A 24298-nucleotide genomic window follows, 5' to 3' on the forward strand; every position below is an offset into this window, starting at 1 on the left:
AACTACAGGCCAGTATCTCTGATAAATACAAATGTAAAAATCCTCAACAAAATATTACCAAGCCAAATTTAACAATACCTTAAAAAAGTCATTCATGACAATCAATTGGAATTTATTCCTGCGATGCAAAGGTGGTGCTCACTATTTGCAAATCAATAAATGTGACACATCACATCCATAAGACTAAAAACCATATCATCATTTCAATAGATGCAGCAAAAGCACATGACAAAGTACAACATCCAATTATATATAATAAAAACCCTCAACAAAATAGATTTAAAGGGGACATACCTCAACATAATAAAGGCCATATACTGAAAAACCCACCACTAACATCATACTCAACAGTGAAAAACTGAGAGCTTTCCCCCTAAGAACAAGAAAAGGATGCTCACTCCACTAAATGTGAGACCTGGAACCATAAAAATCCTAGAAGAGAGCACAGGCAGTAATTTCTCTCACATTAGCCATAGCAACATTTTTCTACATGTGTCTTCTGAGACAAGGTAAATAAAGGCAAAAATATACTACATCAAAATAAAAAGCTTCTGCACAGTAAGTAAACAATCATCAAAACTAAAACAACCTAGGGGCGCCTGGGTGGCTCAGTTGGTTAAGCCTCTGCCTTCGGCTCAGGTCATGATCTCAGGGTCCTGGGATCGAGCCCCGCGTCGGGCTCTCTGCTCAGCGGGGAGCCTGCTTCCTCCTCTCTCTCTGCCTGCCTCTCTGACTACTTGTGATCTCTCTCTCTCTCTCTCAAATAAATAAATAAATAAAATATTAAAAAAAAAAAAAAAAAGAAAAACTAAAACAACCTACTAAATGGGGGAAGATGTTTACAAACAACTTATACAACTCAACACCCAAAAAACAAAATCCAATTTTAAAAAAATGGGCAGAAGACATGAATGGACATTTCTCCAAAGATATATAGATGGCCAACAGACATGTGAAAAGATGCTCAACATCATTCATCATCAGGGAAATGCAAATCAAAATCACAATCAGATATTACCTCACACTTGTCAGACTGGCTAAAATCAAAACAATATAAGAAACAGTAAGTGCTGGCAAGAAGATGGAGAAAAAAGAACCCTGTGCCCTGTTGGTGAGAACGCAAACTAAAGCAGCCACTGTAGAAAACAGTATGGAAGTTTCTCAAAAAATTAAAAATAGGACTACCCCATAATCCAGTCATCACATCACATTGCTGGACATTTATACAAAGAATACAAAAACATTAATTTGAAAGGATATATGTACCCCAATATTAACTGCAGCATTATTTACAATAGCCAAGTTTGGAAGCAAACAAAATTTCCACCAAAAGATGAATGGAGATATAACTATCTATGTACATAGGTTCATAGATCTCATATATATGTGTCTATATATATATACACAAACATACATAATGGAGTACTACTCAATCATAAAAAAAAAATCTCATTTGCAACAACATGGATGGAGTTACAAGAGTATAATAATACCAAGTGAACAAAGTTAATCAGAGAAAGACAAAGACCAATACCATATAACTGCACTCATGTGGAATAAAAAAAAAATGAACAAAGGAAAAACAAATGAGAGAGACAAACCATGAAAAAGAGTCACCTAGAGAGCACAAACAGATGATTACCAGAGGGTAGATGGGTAGGGGAATGGGTGAAATAGGTGATGGGGATTAGAGTAGACTTATTACGATCAGCACTGAAAAATGCACAGAATTGTTGAATCACTATATTGTACACCTGAAACTAATATAGCTGTATGTCAACAATACTGGAATTAAAATTTAAAATAAAAGAGAGAAGGGTTGATTCAGTCAGTTAAACATCTGACTCTCCATCTCAACCCCTAACATCTTGATGTTAGTGTTGTGAGTTCAAGCCCCACACTGGTATGGAGCCTACTTAAAAAAAAATTTTGTAATTAAAAAATTTTTAAAACTACAAAAAAAGGAAAGGAATAAAATTTTTATATGATTACTACAATTATATATTTTTTAAAAATTATAATAAGCTAATAGTTTTATTTATGTTTAGTTTATCTCCCTATAAAGTGCTTTAGAAAACTCTACCATTATTTATTTGGCAAAAATTCAATAAATATTTATACATTGGATGGATATTTGGATGAATGGAGGGGAAGGTATGAGCCAAATCTAAGAATTTGTTTAAAATATATATATTCCAAAAAAAATTAAATTAAATTAAAAATATGTATTTAGTCAATTCTAACTATTTGAGTAGGTATGCACTGTAAACATTGAATTAATGAATACAAAACCACTGCTCCTAGGGGAAATAAGGGGTTAGGTTTCCACAAGCCTTCAGTCAAAACATTTTCATCAATGGATCAAAACATTAACTCTTTTTTACGTGTTTCCATTTAAAGACAACTTGTTCACTGACAATGAACTCATAGCCAAACCCACTGTAACTCATGCCTGAACAAAGCAAAACTAATACATGTACTTCCTGCATAAGGCACATCACAGCTTTATATGCATAAACAATAGACAGTAACTCAGTACTATGCCAGGGGGCTGTTTTAAACAGCAAAGGCACTCATGAAAAGTAGCAAAATGTAAAAAACATGGCACTGAACTGGACTGTGAAAAGAATAATTATTTAACAATACAAAGGGTGAAATAAGAAGGCAAAGAGTCACATTCTTTAACCTCAGGAACCTGTGCATTGAGTGACTCAGAATTTTCTCCACTCTGCACATGTCTACAAATAACCATGACAGTGCTCCAAGTATTAATTTGGAGGGTTACAAAATAAATTTCATCAAGTAGGCAAATTCGTAAAGAATCCATGAATAATGAGGTTCAAGCATGTATATATTCATACTTATATTTACGTAAAGAATTTCAGTATTACTTTTACAAAACTGGACTAGAAAACCTAATATTCACAATTCTATCCTTTAGAGAACAATACACCTTATTTAACCAATGAAATAGTCAACACTTTTATGTTCAGATATTATATAAAAGATAGATATTATATAAAAGATTCCAATCCCAATGCCAATTAGAAATCCAATCAGAATTTCAGAACCCAGGCTGGTAGAGTGTACCGACAAATGTAATTACATTTACAACAACCCCCTTGATAGAAATAACATCAAATTTTGAAATACATAACAAATTTCACCAATTAAGATATGTTCTGAAGAGTGACTACATTTCCAAAAGGCAAGAGATCATTTAAAAATGGGAAATGTAAAAATATATATATATATTTTTAAACGGATAGTTTCAAACACTCGAAATGTCAAGCAGAATAACTAAGTATAGTTAAGCATATCAGGGGTGGGAGGTTGGGGGAACAGGTGGTGGGTAATGGGGAGGGCACGTTTTGCATGGAGCACTGGGTGTTGTGCAAAAAGAATGAATACTGTTACACTGAAAAAAATAAATAAAATGAAAAAAAAAAAAAATTGCTCAGACTATTCCAAAAAAATCTCAAAGACCAAATCAAGCAGTTCTAAAAACTGATAAAGATAAGCTTTTACAGTGTAGCATATTTCTTATTTACATTAAAAGAACATCTAAAAATGATCTAAAGCAACTGAAAAACAAAAATTCAGTAATTATTTACCTGACTTTATCCCTGAACTTCACAATTGGCACTTTTGCTCGAATCAGCTGAGGTCTTTCAATGTAGCCAGCTGAAGGATAAAAGATAATGTGAGTACCTGTAAATGTTTTTCAAATTCATAGTGTTCCAATGCACATTTTTAAAAAATGGTATTTTACTAAACCAAAACAATGTAAAAGTCTTTGATAAGAAAGCAAAGGAAGGACACTATCGCATTCTTCTAAGACTGAAATTTCCAATACCATTTACAGGGATTTATATTTAAATTCAGAAATGTCATCTAATATCTAATAATATTCATAAGGAAATTCATCACAGCATTATAAACATGAAAAATATCTAGACTAGCATCAAGGTGATAAATTCTGGTATAGCACAAGGCAAAATATTATGACAGCTATAAAAATCCTATTAATAAACAGTCTTTAATGGGAAAGGCCTCCAATATGATACATGGAGTAGTGATACATTTAAGTAAGTATGATCTCTAAGTGGAAGAATACATGTATTCATATTTTTATTCCATCAAACTTCATAATTTTTAAAATAATACAGGTCTATTATATGAAACTAGGAAACTATAGAAAATTATTTTTAAAAAAACAAACAGCTAACTCTTCCCAAAGGAAAAATTTCCTAATGCTATAACTAAAGAAAAGCATAATACCAGACTTAAAAGTGAAAAACTTTCTGTTACAATGCTTTTACCACCAAAATCATAAAATGTGTCAAGCTTCAAATACAATTTGTGTGCAGGAATTCAATGAGGTTCAGTAAAAAATAAGATTAAAAGATTAAAAGTCCCAAGTTCCAGGTACAGGTTCTGACAGCAACAAACGAACTATGCTCCTCAAGCAAATTACTAAACCCACTGATCGTCACTCCTTAACTATGAAAAATAACAACCAAAAATACCTATGAATTAGATGATTTCTAACGTCCCTTCTGTTTTTAACATTATTTTAGATTATTTAGATTATATTACTTATTTTATATTATATATTTTTATTTATAATGAAAATTATATATTATATATTATATAAATAATAATTATTATTTAGTATTATTTAATTTATATTTAAAATTTAATTTAATTAATATTTAATATTATTTAATATATAATTATATGTGATATATTATAAAGTTATATATACTATAAATAAATAATACAGATTATATATATATATACATACAAACTATGTATTATATATATTTATATTTTATTTGGATATATTTAAACAGTATATTATATATAAATAAATATATAATATATAAATAATAATATAACATATATATTATTATTTATATTATATTACTTAGATATAAAACATGTTTTAACATGCTTTAGATATTCTAATAATAGCTATGGAAAATCCATTTAAGGTATGAATTACTCCTTTATTCCACAAATGTGAAAACTTCAGTCCACTAAAATTAATCACTTCATTTATTTCTCACCAAAAACAGAACTTGTCCAGGGCAATAACTGGTCACTCTACTTTGTATTTTCCAGGTCAAAGCCTGACACATAGTAGTATCTGTTGAATAAATGGACACAGCCCTTTCCAACATCACATAGGTACAGTAACTTCCACTGTCCACAATATTCCATGGAAATTTAAAATAAATTATTTGAGATGGCTTAGCATGTGGGATTAAAATCCACTTAGCTCACTTAAGAATAAAATCTTATAATAAAATGGCCTATGTCAATAATTTTACTTCTTGTTGGAGTAATTCATTTATGGGCTTCATGCTCAGTGATCCTATTTTTAAAATGTGATGTCATAAATTGCACGTCACTGCAAAACAGCTGAAATTCTCATTTTCCCACATGAATACTTTACCACTCTTGGTTTTTCACAGGTACTTTGCACTACAGCTATTCACATTCATGTTTTGGCTTTCCCTATTGAATAGAAAAAGAACTGAAGCTTATATATACTTGAATTCCCAGTGCATGCTGTGGGATTATCTTACAAGTAAACTCAATAAAGAACTGTTATCTTTCTAATCAAGAGTTAAAAAGAATTCATTTGAAAAAAAGGATCCATATTATACCTATCGTGACCAGATAAACAATTCTTACCAGAAAATAAAGTGAGAGACATATTAAATAATTATGTCAGATGACATATGAACTTGAGGCATATGAGACTTACAAAGTCTAGTACAGAAGTGTTTATGGACTAAGGTGAGTATGTGCCGTGCTTCAGTCTTCTGATTTACCTGAAAAAAACACTGAAAAGTTAAAAATAAAGTGTTTTTTCATTATCTTTCTAAATTTAGTGTTTTATTTTCTAAATGTTTCTCATCAAAAAGAAACCACAGTAGACCTTTCTTTTCAATATGCATTTAATTACATTATAGAAAACGTCAACTTATTTGCTGTCTTTCACATCAACATTCCTGAATCAATTCCTAATTATAAACTTAAGGCAAAATTTTAAAAATATTAAAACAGCCTTATGTGTCATTTTTTCAAACTTTAGTATAAATGTACATAAAACAATCTTCTCCTAGAAAAAGAGAGGGCACCTGGGTGCCTCAGTTGGTGAAGCGTCAGCCTTCAGCTCAGGTCATGATCCTGGGTTCCGGGGACTAAGCTCCATACCAGACTCCACACTCAGCAAAGAGTCTGCTTCTCCTTCTCCCTTCACCCTGACCCCTACTCCTGATGCCTCTCTCTCTTTCTCAAATAAAATCTTCAAATTGAAAAAAAAAAAAAAAAGGAAAGAAATAAAAAAAAGAACTAACAAAATTTTAACTTTCTATAACTTGTTACATTTCCCTATCTAGAGTGTGAGCTTCTTAAGGATAAGGTTCAAATCTATGGTGTCTCACTCTAAGTTCTAACATGATTCAAACATATGAACAAAAGAGAATTAGTGAGATGTGGCTGAGTAGAGTCTAACTCTGAGAGAAAGATTTAATTAAAACTCCAGTATTCTTCACTATGTTTATTATTTCTGAAGCTTTTTTCCAAAGTTTTCCTTTACATGATTTCAAAGCCTAGAAACGTGTCAGTTTCTTTCCTGGAATAAATAAATCTCTTTCTGATTTGTAGTAACTAAAAGCCAATTTTTTAATGAAATAATAAAAATAATAAAGATACATACTACTATGATTCAGTAGATTTTTTCTTGTTTTCAAAGAAGTGGCATGTAATAAGGCATATTAAAACTATAGTTAAATTAAAACTATAGTTAAATTAATCTTTGGTAATTCAGAAGAAGCCTCAGCATATTAAAGAGATTGCTTCAAGTTAGCTTAGTGAACACCAACTGCTGTGGTGCTAAGGACAAACAAGAGTATCAATTAATAGGAAATTCAAATATAAAACTAAATAACAAAATTTGGTTGCTAAACAAAAATAAAAAGAAACAAACCCAAAATATCACAGAAAAATATATTCAATCACAAGTCTTTTTTTTTAAAGTCAGTCAGTGTAATCCCTTTTTGTATTCCCAAAATAAGAACTCCAAACCCTATAGCATTTTCAAAGGGTAAAGAAAGAATAAAAATAGAATCACTGATAATTCAAATGCAAAGGAAATATATCAAAATAATACTGACACATACTCTTCTTGTTGTATCCTGGCAACATATCCAATCCAATGACATTTCAAAACAGGCAGAGCAAACACAATGAAGCCACCTTGCTTCAACAACTTAAAAATAAATTAATGCTAAAATCTCTGTTATGTTTATTTGTGCATGTGCACACACCTTAAAAGAAAAAGCAGCATTTCCTGGCTTTCCTTTAATTACCATGAACAGAGAATCCAAAGAACTAATTAAAACAAAACAAAATTTTTCCTTCTAAAATTTTAAAAAAAAAATAGATTCCATACCCAGCACGGAGCCCAAAGTGGGCCTCAAACTCATGACCCTAAGATAAAGACCTGAGCTGAGATCAAGAGTCAGATGCTTAACCAACTGAGCCAACCAAGATGTCCCTCTTCAATAATTTTTATATGAAACTTCTTGAATGATTTAACATGAAAAGAACAATTGCAATAAAGGTTTCATTACTTACTGGTTCTTCTTTAACAACTAAGCATAAATCACCGTCACTGCTCCGGGTACCAAATCCATTTAAAGAAGACCCAACCAAAAAAAGTCTGCTTTCTAGAGAAATAGAATGGAATTATAAGGATTATTTAAAATTTAAAGTAGGAATGCATATACAAAGGGCATGCAGAACAGGGAAACATACGTGGAAATAACAGCTGAATTTCTCTCTGTAGCTGTGTTCGACACAGTTCTTTCTTCTTTAAATCACTTACTTGCTGCTGACATGCTTCAAATAACTCCAGTATCTGCTGACTCAACTTGAATCCACCGCAAAAAAAGCAAAAATTTTGTTCAGAAATTTAAAGTAATTATCATACTAAGAAGTACAAAACAACACTACCAACAATATTTTTTTTTAAAGAACAATATTTTAAAAATGAGTATCTATTATCTCCTTAACACTTTCCAAAACTACTGTCATTCAATAGTTACTTAAAAACTGAAATAGTTACTAACTTTTCCAAAGTATCATTGATAAATCACAGAAAAGTACAGTTGGTCACAGAAAATTCTTAATGAGTATAACCCAAGGCACAGCAAACTACAATCTTCACTTGCTGCCTGTTTTGGGAAGGCATATGAGCTAAGAATGATTTTTGTATTTTTAAAAGGTCATAAAAACAAACTAGTAAAGAGATGCAACAGAAACATATGAGTGGCAAAGTCTAAAACAGTTACTATCTGTCCCTTTAAAAAAGAAGTTTGCCCAACCCAATATTCATACCACCAATAATAAATATTAACAAACTTTTAGAAGAAAAGCCTCTGGTTGTCCTTGCCCATGCAAGCCACCCTCTTTCCCCATTTTTACAATACTGGCCTGAACCTTGTCTTCTTGTTGCCATTTATAGAGATCTTGCTCATCTACCTATCTGGTTCACACTTTCCCCTACAACCCAACTCTCAACCATCATCACAGCTAATTTCCTCATCTACAATGGGCTAGATATCTCAACATACTCCCACCATTTCTGAACTTCTCTTACTTCAATATTTTTCATCAGCATCACTCCCACAGCCATAACATAACATGGCCTTTATAATGAAAAAGAACAGACCATTTTAAATTCCAATACACTATCGTGGCTTCAATCTCCTGTCCAATTCTTACTTTCTTACTCCCCTCAGACCTGCTTCAGAGCCACACAGACCTGGAGTCCACTGAATCCTCCCTTTTTTCCCAGCTAACTAGCACCTGAATGGTATAATTTGCTTCCCTGTCCAGTCTATATCACAAAGTCCATCCCTTGAACCACTCTCTTTTATCATGCTTTAACATTATTCCCTTGTCATGCTCAGTCTAACTCCTGTCCTGAAAAATCCTTAGCTCTTACAGAACATAAAACTGAAAAAAATTTTAAAATCACAAAACTGGTATCTTTCAACTTTATATTTTAAAGCCTAGCCTAAGGTTGGTCCTTAGCATCATTCAGACTTCCATACCTCTGGTTAGAAGTATGGTTTCATTTTTCATCATCATCATTCTAAAATCTTTACTTCTTTCCTCAAGTCCCTTATACTTACCTTATTCTCTTTAGCAAATAACTTTACATGAAGTTTACTAAGAAAATTGAAAATAGCAGATATAACATTCCTCAGCTTGCTAACTGCAAACTTTTTGCAAACTAACACATCTGAATGAATCTTATCTCTTTACCCCTTCTGTCCGACAAACTGTTCTCTTTCCCTGTTCAAAGTTAACACCTCTGCCAAAACTTTTGTACCAAGCCTCCTGGTCCCTTCCAGGGCACAAATACTTTCATCAGTTTTTCCATATCTCTCTTGCATTTTCAACCTCTCCCTCTCTAGGCCTTCCCCATGACCAGACACAACTCTCACCCATCATTTAAAATGTTTTCTTAAAACAGAAAAAACAAAGAAACAGACTCATACACACAGAAAACAAAGTGGTGGTTGTCAAAAGGAGGGAGTGGAGGAATGGCAAAATAGGCGAAAAGAATTAAGAGATACAAATTTTGTTACAGGATAACTACATTATAGGTTTGAAAGGTGGGACATAGGGAACATAATCAATAATATTATAATTTATAACTTTACACAGTGACAGAATAATCACACTTAATGCTGTGATCATTTCCTAACATACATTGTCAAATCACTATATTGTACACCTAAAACTAATATATTATTATATGTCAACTGTACTTCATTAGAAATGAATTTTTTAATTAAAAAAATGAATTTTTAAATAGACTGACAAAAAAATAAGAAAACAAAACATTTTCTTTTGTCATGTTTAGAATACACATTTTAAGAAGGCAGAGGCAGTCTGGGCAATTAGGCCATGAAAGAGACATCATTTTTTAATATCCCTTTGACAACAATATTAATATATTTAACATTACTATTTTAATAGTTTTTAATAACCCTCCCTCCAAAAATAGAGCAGCCAGAATAAAACAAACATATAAAACCAAACGAAAATAAAATAAAACAGGGCTAACTAATACAAATGATTACATATTACTCATGAACCCCAAAATATGTGCAACTGGGACCAAATACCAATAGCAGCAAGACCCATTAAGAAGAAAAAAAGGAAAAAGATTTTGGACAGTCCTAAAGCCAGACCATCCAGAAATCAAACTGCCTATAGGTAGTTCTTCCTGACCCTTTCCTCAAATTGAGGAATCCAATTCAGAGTAGAACAGCAACCAAAACTGGGGGAGAGCTGCATAGACTATACCCAAGAGTTCACAGGTAAATGCAAGAGGATCACAGAAAGATCAGAAATCTCAAAACAAAGTGAAAGCTCCTTTCTTAGACAGAGCAACACAACAGCAGGAACTACCAGGAAGAGAAATCTAAACTAAACAGTAGATAGCCATAGGGACAAAGAAAACACAGTCCAGAATGAAAATGATTCTGACTCCCAGGGACATCTGACAACGTCTGGCAACATTTTTAGCTATCATAATTGGAGGGAAGACATGTGCCACAGGGTGGTCACTGAAATCTACAAGTGAGAGGCCAGGATGCCACTAAATAGCCTACAATGAATAGGACAATCCCTCATGGCAAAGTTTATCTGACCCAAAATGCTGAAAAATCCTGGTCTAGATAAAAGTTAAGAGAAAGGAGAGAAAAGGTCTCAGAAAGTGTATTTCTTTTTTTTAAAGATTTTATTTATTTATTTGACAGACAGAGATTACAAGTAGGCAGAGAGGCAGGCAGAGAGAGAGAGAGGAAGAAGCAGGCTCCCTGCTGAGCAGAGAGCCCGATGCAGGGCTCAATCCCAGGACCCTGGGATCATGACCTGAGCTGAAGGCAGAGGGTTTAACCCACTGAGCCACCCAGGTGCCCCAGAAAGTATATTTCTGAATACTACATAACTAGACAAGAGGATTCCTAAAGCCATATATCTTGGAAAGCTAGTCTGCCCAACCATTCTAATTTAAAACTAGTACAGGAAAAGGCACCTCACTTTTATTTGTATTTGTTAAATGCAAATTTTGGTATCTTAGAAAGAAAGGTGAGAATGAGGGAACAGAAAAAAATAATGCCTAAAAAGGACTCTGGTCAATTCTTTGTCAATTCTTTGTCTTTTTGGGTTTTTGTTTTGTTTTCTTCTCTTGCTTTATTTTTTAAAGATTTTATATATTCATTTGAGACAGAGAGATACAGAGCGAAAGCTTGAGCAGGGGGAGGAGCAGGCTGAGAAGGAGCAGCAGACTCCCTGCTAAGCTGGGAGCCCAACATGAGGCTCAATCCCAGGAGCCAGAGATCATGACCTGAGCCCAAGCAGATGCCCAATCATCTGAGCCACACAGGCACCCTTCATACAAAGTTTTTATAAGAAAACTGAGAATACAATAACACTCCTACAGATAAAGCACACCATAAAGACCTGTCCACAAAACTACTGGAAATTTAAACATAATGTATCAAGCCAAAGCTCTTTCTCTTATGTTTTAATTTTCCAAAAAGATAAGTGACTATAAAGTATATATACTAGTACTAACAAAAAAATTTGGAAATCTACATTTTAAAAACTTATCAAAGGCAGCAAAAAACAGTAAGTATTTGGAAATATATTTACAAAAGATACATAAAACTTGTATACTTAAAATTACTAAGTACTGATGTGTGAAATTAAAAATCTAAATAATGGAGAGCTATACCATGTTCATGGATCAGGTAACTATTGTTAAGATGTTAATGCTCCTGAAATTAGAGTCAATACCATCAAAACAAACTAAAATACCCAGGAGGTTTGTTTCTAGAAGTTGAGAAAGTAACTTTAAATTTTATTTGAAAGGCAAAAGACCAAGAATAGCCCAAAAAAAAAAAAAAGGGAAGAAGAAAGTTGGAGAATTTGCCTTACCAGACTTTAAGACTTACTTACTGTAACAGTTACAGTAAACAAAAAAGAAAAGTATGGCATAAGCAAAAGGATAGATTAAAAAGATAACAAAAAATGCTGAAATATTTGTGAATATAATATATCTTTCATGTACTTCACACTAATGAAGGAGACAGGTATGGATGAAATAAAATTCATAGTTATGTTGGTAGTTTTCAAAGCTCAGTGGTATGAAGATTTATGTCACTATATTCTATTTTTGCATATATTTGATATTTTCCATAAAAACACTTTTAAAAGCATCCAAGTTTATAAAAGATTTGAAAGAAGTTGCCAGTAAAGTGGTTAATATAAAATTTTAAGTAACACTTGAACTTGAGTTTTATTCATATGCAGAACTGGCAAACTACAGCCTGTAAGCCAAATACTGTCCCTGGACTGTTTTGCAGAGGCAGTAACAAAATAATTTTTATATTTTTAAGCAATGTTTCAAAAAGAGAGAAAAGAAATAAGAATATTTAACAGAGGGACCCCACATACCCCATTATGTCTAAAATATTTACTAGTTGGCCCTTATAGAAAAAGTTTTGCCAACCCCATGATCTAGAGAATCAGTTAGACAGATCAATACAATCCTAGAACTAATAGTAGGTACTATCCTACATATGACTACTTTTCTTGGGTAGCAAAAAGAAATTTCTTCATAACAATGCTCATATTTAAAAAGTTCTTTCATCTGAATGATATCCATATAGAAACATTCCTATACAAAAAATTTATGATTATGTGAAAAATATAAAATTCTATATACTTGCTCCTTTCCCTTTTTTTACATTCATGGAAACATTTCTTCTCTTTCAAGTACTGTTATAATGGAGAACTAACAGGTTTCTATACAAAAGAATTCTCCTCACTACCTAGCTATTTACTTAGGGATTCACATTATCAAATTATGTTCCTGCATCCTAGAACAGACATCATATAGAATATAGAGTACAAATGAAACAAAATGCAAAATAAATGTACATACATGCTGAAATATGACTTCTACTACTTAAATTTAGAGAAATATTTCAGAAGATGGCTCAATGTTCTTATAATTCAGAGGGGGACGGAATGTATGATATGAATTCTCCTCAGCTGATAAATATCAGTCATCAAATATTCCAATCATGTATATAATACCAAGGTGACTATGAGTAACGGCACTTCAGGAACTTTCTTTCATTGCTTTTGTTTCACTCAGAAGTATGTATTTCCTCATGTTGGTTTAAAAAATTACTCCAACAAAGTATTCATAAAATAGATTCTTATAGTTGTTTCAATGTCTACAATACTACCTGTTTAGGCTGCCTCCCAAGGTCTATTGCTTTAATTTAAAAGTACTTGTAGAAGATATCTCTTTCTCACTATAAGTTGCATCTGTTCAAAACTGTACAAAAGTCTCACTTCCATATGAAATATTAAAATAAATGTTTCTTCCAAATATAAAAGTTCATTTTTCCTAAAAAATATTATAACCTGTCTTCAGAGTCAGGCTCAAAGAAATTTTCAATGAAGTTTCTGTCTTAGGTCAACACGAGCCATCAAGGACATGTATAGATTGAAATTCAGAAAAGTTTTTAAATGTGTCAATACATAAAGCTTAAGGTACAACTTTTACATGTCACCAGCAGCTTCTACATCTGTCTGGGCTAGCTAAGTCCCCACGTAAAAGAAAATGAAAAAAATCTTTCACCTAGGATTACCATGACCTGATCACATACTATATGAAAACAGTAACAGGTTTTTGACTAAATGTAAGTGCTTCCTGAAACAACAAACATAACTCTGTAAGGAGCTTTCAAAGACCAGAGCCAATAAAATTAAATATGGTACAGAAAACACTAGTTATGAATTCACAAACATTTCAACAAAAACTGGCATTTCCTCAGGCTCTCTCCTGCTCTCTCCCCTCAGGCAACAAAGATTATCATAATCTTTGTTATATATATAACTCTGGAAAAATAAAGCTAGAAATGCAATAAAAGTTTAAATTCATTATTGATGCTAAATCCCTTTCTCTTAAAATTAGCTAAAATAAAACAGAATCAGGAAAATGCCATGCCAAAAACAACACACTCCTTGTTAGTATGTTAAATTATTATGTTTTTGTGTGGAGCAGAGTCTTCTTAATTTATAAAATGGCACACTGATTAGGCCATTTGAATTACTGATTTCTTTCCCTTAAGTCTGATTGCTTTTAGGCACGTATTATTACCGAACTAGACCAAGAAATAAAAGGAGAATGGAAAAACAAAACAATCTTTCACTTGAGGACCTGTTCTGCAGAGTCCTGGCCTAGATTTTCTACAGAAAAATACACCTTAGTACCTTTCAAACTTTTCTGACACATACATTATAAAGATAGAGCCATAGGAATAAATTTAAACAAGGAGGTGAAACAAGGAGATGAAAGACCTCTACAATGAAAACTATAAAATACTGACCAAAAAAAAGAAATTCAAGACAACAAATAAAACGAAAGATATCCCACATTCATGGGTTGGAAGAATTAAAATTGTTAAAATTGTTAAAAAGTCCAAATCAATCTACAGATTTAATGCAGTCCCTATGAAAATGCCAATGGCATTTGTCACAGAAACAGCATTGGTAAAGTCCTATAGAATCACAAATAACCCAGAAAAGCTATAGCAATCTTGAGCAAGAACAACAAAGGAAACATCATACACCTGACTTCAAATTATATTACAAAACTACGGTAATCAAAATAGTACGGTACAGGCATAAAAACAGACACACAAAACACTACAGAGCCCAGAAATAAACCCGTATATATACACAGTTAACTTATCTTTGACAAAGGTGCCAAAACTACACAATGGAGAGACTACACAAAAAGGATATTCTTCAACAGTGTTGGGCAAACTGGGTATCTACATGTAAAAGAATGAAACTGGACCCTTATCTTACACCATACAAAAAAAATCAACCCAAAGTGGTTTAAAAATTTAAAAGACCTGAAACTGTAGAACTCTTTAGAAAGCATAGAGTAAAAGCTCCTTGACCGTGGTCTTGCAATGATTTTTTGGACCTGACACTAAAACCACAGGCAAGAAAAGCTAAAATCAACCAGTGGGACTACATCTAACTAAAAAAATTCTGCACAGCTAAAGAAACAGTCAACAAATTGAAAAAGGAACCTACAGAATGGGAGGATATATTCGCAAACAACAGATCCAATAAGGAGTTAATATCCAAAATATCTAAGAAACTCATATGACTCAACAGCAATAATTTAAAAATGTGCAAAGGACCTGAACAAACATTCTTCTGAAGAAGATACACAAATGCCAACAAGTACCTGAAAAGATATTTAATATTACTAATCATCAGGGAAATGCAAATAAAATCCACAATGAGGTATCATCCTGCCCTTGTTAAAATGCTATTATCAAAAAGTTAAAGGTAACAAGTATTGACAATACGGAGGAAAAGGAAACCCTTATACGCTGTTGGTAAAAATGTAAATTTTACATTCACATTGTGATATTACAATCACACTGGAAAACAGTAATACGGAGGCTACTCAAAAAATTTAAAATAGAACTACCATATGATCCAGCAATTTCACTTCTGGGTATACATTCAAAAGAAATAAGATCGCGATCTCAAAAGAAGTATCTGCACTTCCATGTTCACTGCAGCATTAAACACAGTAGCCAGGACACCTGGAAGGCTCAGTCTGTTAAGCGTCTGCCTTCAGCTCGGGTCATGATCCTGGGGTCCTGGGATCAAGTCCACATTCGGCTCCCTGCTAAGTGGACAGCCTGCTTTTCCCTCTCCCTATCTCTCCCCCTGCTTGTGCTCTCTCTCTGGCAAATAAATAAATAAATAAAATATTTTTAAAAAATAAAAAATAAAAAAAAGAAACACAGTAGCCAAGATATGGAAACATCCTAAATGTCTGTCAATGGATAAATGTGGTATATATACATATAAACACCCATACACATTCATACACATATACACAATATACACACATACCCACACATATACATAGACAATGGAATATTATTTGGCCCTACAAAGAAGGAAATTCTGCCATTTACAACATGGACAAACCTGGAAGACATTAAGCTAAATAAAATAAACTAGACATAAAAATATTGCATGATCTCACTTATCTTAAATCTTAAAAAGTCAAATAAGTAGAGAGTAGAATGGTAATTATCAGGAGCTGGGAGGTAAGGGGGAAATGGGGTGATATTGGTCAAAGCATACAAACTTGCAGTTCTAAGATAGTTCCAGAAATACAATGTATAATATGTTGACTTTAACTAATAATAATGCATTATATATACCTGAAATTAGCTAAAAGAGTAGATTTTAGTTGTTCTCACCACAAAAAATATGGTAACTGAGTGAGGTGAAGGACATTAGCTTGATTATGGTATTCATTTCACAATTTATAGACATTATAGTATACACCTTAAATATATACAATTTTTGTCATTCACACTTCAATAAAGCTGGGGAAAAAAGGAGGTAGGTAGGAGATGTGGGCATACACATTTTAACTACAGTTGACCTTTGAACAACACAGGTTCGAAATGCACAGGTCCACTTAGACTTTTTTCAATGAATACAGTATAGTACTCTAAGTGTATTTTCTTTCGTATGATTTTAACATTTGTTGCCCACCTTACTTTAAGAATACAGTAAAACATAAAACACATACATATAGTAGGCTATTAGAGAAGTTTTTTGGGTGTCAAAAATTATATGAAGACTTTCAACCTAATAGGAGGCTGGATCCCCTCATCTCTGTGATGTTCAAGGGCCAACTGTATTTGAAATTCAGTGAGCTAGCACTTTACAAACATTTTATTCCCTTTTTAAATTTGTTTCTAAATAAGTAAAATAATGAAACTTTAAAAAAAAAAATTTAAAGATAGAGCCTCTAACAGATCTATTAACCGTCTCTAAACTGTTACTCCAAGGGTGCCAAGAGGATCCATAAAATTTTCTCCTTTCCAAAATTTAACATTATACAAGATAACTTGAGTAATTCATTCATAATCATCTTTTTATTTTACAATGAATACCAAGAATACCTCAGCCTAACCTCATCTCAACTAAAAATTCAAAATCAATTACTTCAATTCACATAATATCTTCAAACTAACCAGAATTTCCAAAGAACAGTTATAATAGATAGAATTCAGGAGCTTGATTAACTCTTATTTCCTCTACAGCCTCTTTTTTGTCCAGGCAACCATATATTCACCTAAAAGCTAGAGTGAAATAAAAGTTAATTCAGAAAGGTAATTCAGGTATCTTACTTAAAGAGTTGTTTGTTAACACAGCAACTTGAAAAACAAACAAAAGATTTTCAAATGGAGGAAAAAAGTAAACTCAGAGGGTATTCATTTTAAATGAATCTTAAATCTTTAGGTTTCAAAAGAAAGGATATGAAGTCTCAAAGTAATTAAAGCTTTTACTAACAAAATCTTTCCTTGGAGCTGGCTGAACCAGTTGACTGATATAATACTAATTACAATAAATTTATTATTACCAATCTTAGATCAGTCAGTCATCTACACCGTATAGCAAATACTGTTTCAAGTTCTCCATTCTATTTCTCTGGTCACAGCTTGATTTCCTATACTCAGCCAATGCTATTTCAAACCTCCACCATTCTCAAACCTTGGACATCTCACTTCATTCTCCCCACTCGTAATAGATGACCTTACACAATAACTCAGTAAGAAAACAGGGGAAGGCACTCAACTATGGAACTCCACATTAACTTCTCCATATCATACCTACAAACTTCCTCGTTATCTATACCTATCCTCCCTTCCTATCCACCAATTCCAAAAAGCTTTTCTCTTACCTAAAGCCAATTACTCTACCTAGAAGCAGGATCCATGCCCCTTCTACCTTCTGAGGAATCTTACTTGATTGTTCTTTTGTTTGCAGAGTGGTTAATCTCCTCTCTCTCCACTAAATCTTTCCCATAAACATTTATATGTGGTTGAAGTTTCCTCAAACTGAAAAATTTTTTTTTAAAAATCTTTGTTCTAATTTCAAATCTTTAGCTCCTCCCCTTTACAGCAAAACTTCCCCAAAACAGTTGTATATATGCTTTTAATTTCCATTTCTGCTTTCCCATTCTTTCCACAAACTATTTTAGTCTTGAATCCAGGCTCTTTTTTCTCCCTGAACAATCATATCCACCCTCCTGGCTTCAATTACCATCTATATGCCAATGATGACCAAACGTACATTGCTAGTCAGTATCTCTGCTGTGAATTCCAGATCTGTAATATAAAACTTTCATCTCTAATATCTAATTTGATGTTTCAAACACACGATAAAGACATGTCCAGACTTCGTGAGGCCCCTGCTTAACCTCCAATTCCTATTAAACACAAACACACATAAATATTGCTGCTCCTCCATTTTGTTCCCCCTCAGTGAATGATCCTACCATGAATCCAAGTAGAAGCCTAAAACTGAGAAGTAATCCTCAGTATCTTCTTCTCTATCTAGTTATTCTCAACCAGAGGCAATTCTGCAGTTTACCACTGCTCTTAGGCTGAACACCAAAATAACATACCAGTCTTTGGCCCTCTCCCCACTTCCCCTACCACACTTCAGCCACTTTCCCCTAATCAACCAAACTCCAGCCACCTTAGCCTTCTTTCAGTTTCTTGCTTACTCCATGTTCCCCTCTATAGCAGGAACCTCGAAAATACTGTTCCTTCTCTCTGAAGCATTCTCTCCAACCCCACCACACTTACACTAGTTGACCCCTACTCATCCTTCAGATCTCAGCTTAAACATTACCAGCCAAAACAGGACCATCCCTGACCTCAAAAACATTCTCTCAGCATTGCAATTTTCCTTCACTGCACTTACAAATATACTTGAATGACTATTCTCTCACTACAGCGTATGTATATGGTAAAAGAGACTGTGATCATGTATATTTAGCACAACACTGTGATATAACATTGTAGCATATAGATAACAGCAGTCATAAGTATTTGCTGAATAATAAATAAAAACAGAATCTCTACTCCCAAGTGTTTCAATTGTTACTTTTATTACAGGTGACTTCAGGATTCCTATCTCTGTCCCTGCTTTGCTTCTGAAATATATACTGCCAATTCAATTACAACGTAATTTTCTACAATACCAATTAGCTTACAGACAATTGATAAGTAGGTGAACGGTATCAATTCAACATGTTTGTTAATTTGTACATGGAACTGAAATTATACATCAAAACCATGAGGAAAAAAAAAGAACTCCTTAGTTTGGCTGCTGCACAGGTAGGAGTCCTTATAGATCTAACACAACTAAAAATAAGTTCCCACCTATTTGGGTTCCCACTAAATTGCCACCTATTTGGGTTCCTACTAAATTGACAGTTCCCACTCAATAAGCATCCTGTCAGCCTCAAACAGCTCTCTGCTGATGTATTTCCTTCTGTGTCTACTAACAGCAGCCTCACTGAATCAGAGCTCCACTTTTAACTGCCTTGTCTCAATGCCCATCACAAGGCAATATCTCAACTATTTCGCACATTTTTAATATACCCTGCAGCAGCATCCAGCCATACTAAGCCGCCTACCCGGTCTGACTAAGTTATTTCCCAAGGTATCAATTATTACTCTTGATAGTATTCTGGTTACAAAATTGTTTAGGTTTTGAGTACCCTACTCCAGCTCTATTTTCCCATAGCCCTATATTCTTAGTGTGCAATATGCAGAATACAAGCTTCCTCAAGAGCACAAAAATTACAAAGCTTATCATAGTTCCAAATAGTTCTTGACTAGTCCCTCAATTAATTTATATACCCCAAATCTGTATTCCTTATCTCTGTTAGTAGTCCAAAATCAATCACTGGAGTCACAAATGCCCCCTCTCTCTTCCCTATATTCAGTGATTCCACACATCCTACCAATTGTCCTTATTCATGGTCTCTCACATCTTTCTCACTACCCTATGCCATAACTGAAAGCTTCAGCACATCTCATCTGAATGAATTTAATAGCCTTCAAGGTAATAATCATCCATGGTCCAGGGCCTCCTTATTCCAAGCTCAACTCCACTATACCACAAGAACTGTCTTCTCCAAAATGCCAACCTGATTGTGCTATTCCTCAAAAAACTCAAAAAACTTCTATGGCATTCTACTGTGCATTCAAGGCCCCAAATCACTACCCCATTTTTAATCTCACACTGAAGCTCCCATTCACTTCACGCTCTAGCAGCGGTAAACAGAGGTAAACAATACAGATCATTGAGCACACTGCTGGCAAAAAAAGATACTTATTAATATTAGCTATTACCATCACAGATTACCTGGTGTTATAGTCAGTTCTAAGAATGTCATCTCCCTAACCCTGATTTTAAGCACCTTAGGTTCCTTCTCTTTGTATTATCAGAGACAAGGGTCAAACCTCGGTTGTGTGACTTACTAGCTGTGACCTTGAGCAAGTTATTTAGCTTTCTGAGCCTCAGTAAAATTAGGATAATATCCATGTCATGGGGTTGTTGAAAAGACTAAATGACATAACATATGTAGAACGCCTAGAAGAGAAAAGACATCAATAAATGTTAGTTTTCTTTAAAAGTGTTCGCTAAAGAATGAACACAGAACCAATTGCTTGCCTTCTTTTTCCTACAACTAAGCAAGTAGAGAGTAGTACTCAAAGAAATTGGCTTAACAACAAAATGTATCTTTACCTTTCTGAAATAAATGCTTACTCCAAAAACATAAGATTTAAGAGAATTTTTTCCTATGCTATCAAGCAAAGAAAAAGTTAATTGATATGGAACTATACTAGATGATATATACTGACTAATATAAATTATGTTATTAAATTTACTTAAACAACATATATTTAGTCTATATGCAGAACTAGCAGTTATTTAGTTAGTTCTAATAGTTAGCTATTAAACATATAAATACATGCAAAAATACAGAAAGCTTCAATACTTATAAATTCCATAAAAAATGAGCCTGCATACATACATTAAAAACCCACATATAGTAAAAGATTCTTATACATTCACTCAAAGAATTGGTCTGATTTGATTTACAGCACAGGCTTTCATACTATAGCATTACAAGAGTTTCTTTAAAATGAAAAAGCAAAGAAAGGAGAAAGAATGGGGGGTTGGGGGTAGGGGGAGAAATAGTACCAAAACTTCTCTAGTAGTCTTTTCCATTTTATTTTGCCTCTTCCTCCCTCCTCCTAGTTTTACCTCACTGCTTTCCTACTTTATAATAACAAAAGAATGACAGAATCTTTTTAATAAGTAGTGCTGGGACAAACGGACTAGCAAAAGAATGAAGCTGGACCCCTACTTCGTATCATATAAAAATTAAGTCAAAATGGACCAAAGACCTAAATCTAAGAGCTAAACTATAAAACTCTTAAAATAACACACAGACATTAATCTTCGTGACACTGGATCAGGCGATGGTTTCTTATACACAACACCAAAAGCTCGGCAACCAAAGAAAAACAGATAAATTGGACTTCATTAAAATGAAGCGCTTTTGTGTTTTGAAGGACACCAACAAGAAAGGAAAAAGACAAACAACAGAATGGGAGAATATATCTGCAAATCATATACCTGATAAAGGTCTCGTTACAACTCAACAATAAAAAATAAAAAACCCAATTAAAAATGGGCAAAAGATCTGAATAGACAGTTACTCAAAGAAGATACAAAAATGGCCAATATGCAAATGAAAAGATGACCAACATCATTAGTCATTAGCAAAATGGAAATCAAAATCCCAATGAGATACCATTTCTTACCCACCAGGATAGCTATAATCAAAAAGACAAGACAACAATGAATGCCAGCAAGGATGCAGAGAAACTGGAACACTTATGCACTGTTGGTGAGAAGTAAAATGGTGTAGCCACTTTAGAAAACACTTTGGCAGTTCCTCAAAAAGTTATACATAGAGTTACCACATAACCCAAATTCAATTCAAGGTGTATATCCAAGGGAAATGAAAATATGTCCACACAAAAACTTGTACACAGATTTTCACAGTGGCATTATTCAGAATAGTCAAAGAGTAGAAACAGCCCCAAAGTTGATCAACTGATGAATGCATAAACAAAATAAGCTATATCAATACAATGGAATATTATTTAACTATAAAAAGAGACAAAGAACTGACATGTGCCACACGCAGAACCTTGAAAATAAGCTAAGTGAAAAAAGGAAGACAACATAATGTATGAGTCCATTTATATGAAATGTCCAGAATAAGTAAATCCAGAGATAAAAAAATCAATTGGCGGTTGCAGGTAGGGTTAGAAGGTAAGGGATGTGGAAGGGACTGCTACTAAGTACAAGACTTCCTCTGGGGATGATGAAAACATATTAGAATTAGATAGTGGTGATGGTTGTAGAAATTTGCGAATATACTAAAAACCACTGAATCATACACCTAAAAAGAGTGAATTTCATGATAGTTCTCTCTCAAAGAAAAAAAAGAAAGATAAAGGAACAAAAAGCAGCACAAATGAAGAATGAAGCAAGCATTCCTTTTTGACCCAACATTTTTTGCACACTTACTATATTCCAGACCTATGCTGGTTGCTAGGAACCCAAACATGAGTAAAACAAAGTCATTATACTTTTCAGGATCATTCTCCTCAGCCTACAAATGTGGTATTTCTTAAAAATGGAGAAGCTTTGAAAATGCAAAAATAGCAAATATAAGCCATAGACAAGCCAAGAGAATGCAGATATTTATGTTATAAACTCGTACAAATTACCTAGATTTTTTTTTGGTGGGGGGCTGGATTTGCTTCTAATATTAGTGTTTAAATAACACATGGTTCCCCAGTGCTGATAATGTCATTTTTTAAAAAATTATTGAACAGCTTCATTTCACTTATTTGAGATACTCTTCACAAATAATATTTCAGATAAATCTTTGTCGTATCACTCTGAATGTATTCATTTCTCAGTGACTCCTGAACTCTGATTTTTGACATTCAAAAACCTCATGACAAACACAAATATCCCAAAAGAAAATGCTTTTTGACACTTTATTATAATAACCGTATGAAAATGTTTCTCTATAATAAAAATAAGTAACAACAGAGTACTCTAAACTTAAAGAAACTGAATGTTCTGAGCCCTAATCCAGACTTTTATGAATCAGAAAAAATCTGATTTTCTGACATGAAAGCTGCACTTCCATAAAAGAACAGCTAACAAAAAATTTTAAAAATCAAATTTAGACAGAAAACTGTGTTAAATAAAGCAAAAAAGGCATATTCAACTTAATCCAAAACATCAGGTATTTCTGGTGTTTTTAATACATTATATTAACTTCCCAAAAGGTAAAAAACTAAAATCTATATTATTATTACCTTATCTTTGGCCTCAGGCAGTGTGATTTCTCTAGGTTCTAAAAATGGTATTTCTCGAAAAGGTGGAACACATCTGACTATATCTGGTACATAGTGTGTATGAAACAATGGCGGCATTGAGTATCTTCTTTCACCTGATAAAGGCACTATGTGGTTAACTATAGTTGGCTCTTGGTGGGGTGAATGGAAACGTTGCCGTTTACCGTCAAGAGGAAGGTTTTTTTCATCGCTTAATCTCCTGAAAACAAGCAATATACCTTAGTGATTAAAGCTATAACTGTCTAATAACAAACAGAAAACAATTAAAAATATATAAATAACAAGTACCATTAACGACTCTTTTCAGCAAGGCCACATTATTAGTTCTATATGAATCTTAAAATATTTATTGTAAGCACAAAAGATCCCTTAAAAAAATACCTTGGGAAAAATGAATAGTAACAAAGCATATAAAAAAATTAATCTCCTACATTTGAACTACCCCAATGTTTTACCTCACCACCAGTGAAAACTTTGTAGGAAAACTTCTATTCACAGATCACTAAGAATAAAAACCCAAATTCTAACATAGGGAGAGTAAGATTAAGTGAACTGAGTGTTCTATATTTTAAAATGCTCTTTAAGGGGCACCTGGCTGTCAGTCAAGCATGAAACTCTTAATCTCTAGGCTGTGAGTTCAAGCCCCATAACAGATGTAGAGATCACTTAAAAATAAAATCTTAAAAAATATTACATATATATATGTCTGCGTATATGTATATATGTATGTGTGTGTGTGTGTGTATATATATATATATATATATATATATATATATATACTTAAAAAGTCTTTAAGTCCACCTATGTTCTGGCTC

General features: G+C 33.2%; 1 protein-coding gene across 5 annotated transcripts in view; it reads right to left on the reverse strand.

Annotated features, from left to right (window-relative positions):
* Positions 1–24298, reverse strand: part of TENT2 (terminal nucleotidyltransferase 2) — a 69281-nt gene that overhangs the window by 34573 nt on the left and 10410 nt on the right. For 4 of the 5 annotated variants that reach the window (XM_045999118.1, XM_045999116.1, XM_045999114.1 and 1 more), the window contains 5 exons: positions 23445–23682; positions 7834–7948; positions 7654–7745; positions 5777–5855; positions 3615–3684 (listed from right to left, as the gene is read on the reverse strand). In XM_045999118.1, coding sequence (XP_045855074.1) covers positions 3615–3684; positions 5777–5855; positions 7654–7745; positions 7834–7948; positions 23445–23682 — 594 coding nt within the window. The remainder of the gene's footprint in view (positions 1–3614; positions 3685–5776; positions 5856–7653; positions 7746–7833; positions 7949–23444; positions 23683–24298) is intronic. The other variant, XM_045999119.1, reaches the window with a different exon arrangement.

The sequence above is a fragment of the Meles meles genome, chromosome 3 (genome assembly GCF_922984935.1).
Source record: "Meles meles chromosome 3, mMelMel3.1 paternal haplotype, whole genome shotgun sequence".
Classification (NCBI taxonomy): Eukaryota; Metazoa; Chordata; class Mammalia; order Carnivora; family Mustelidae; genus Meles; species Meles meles.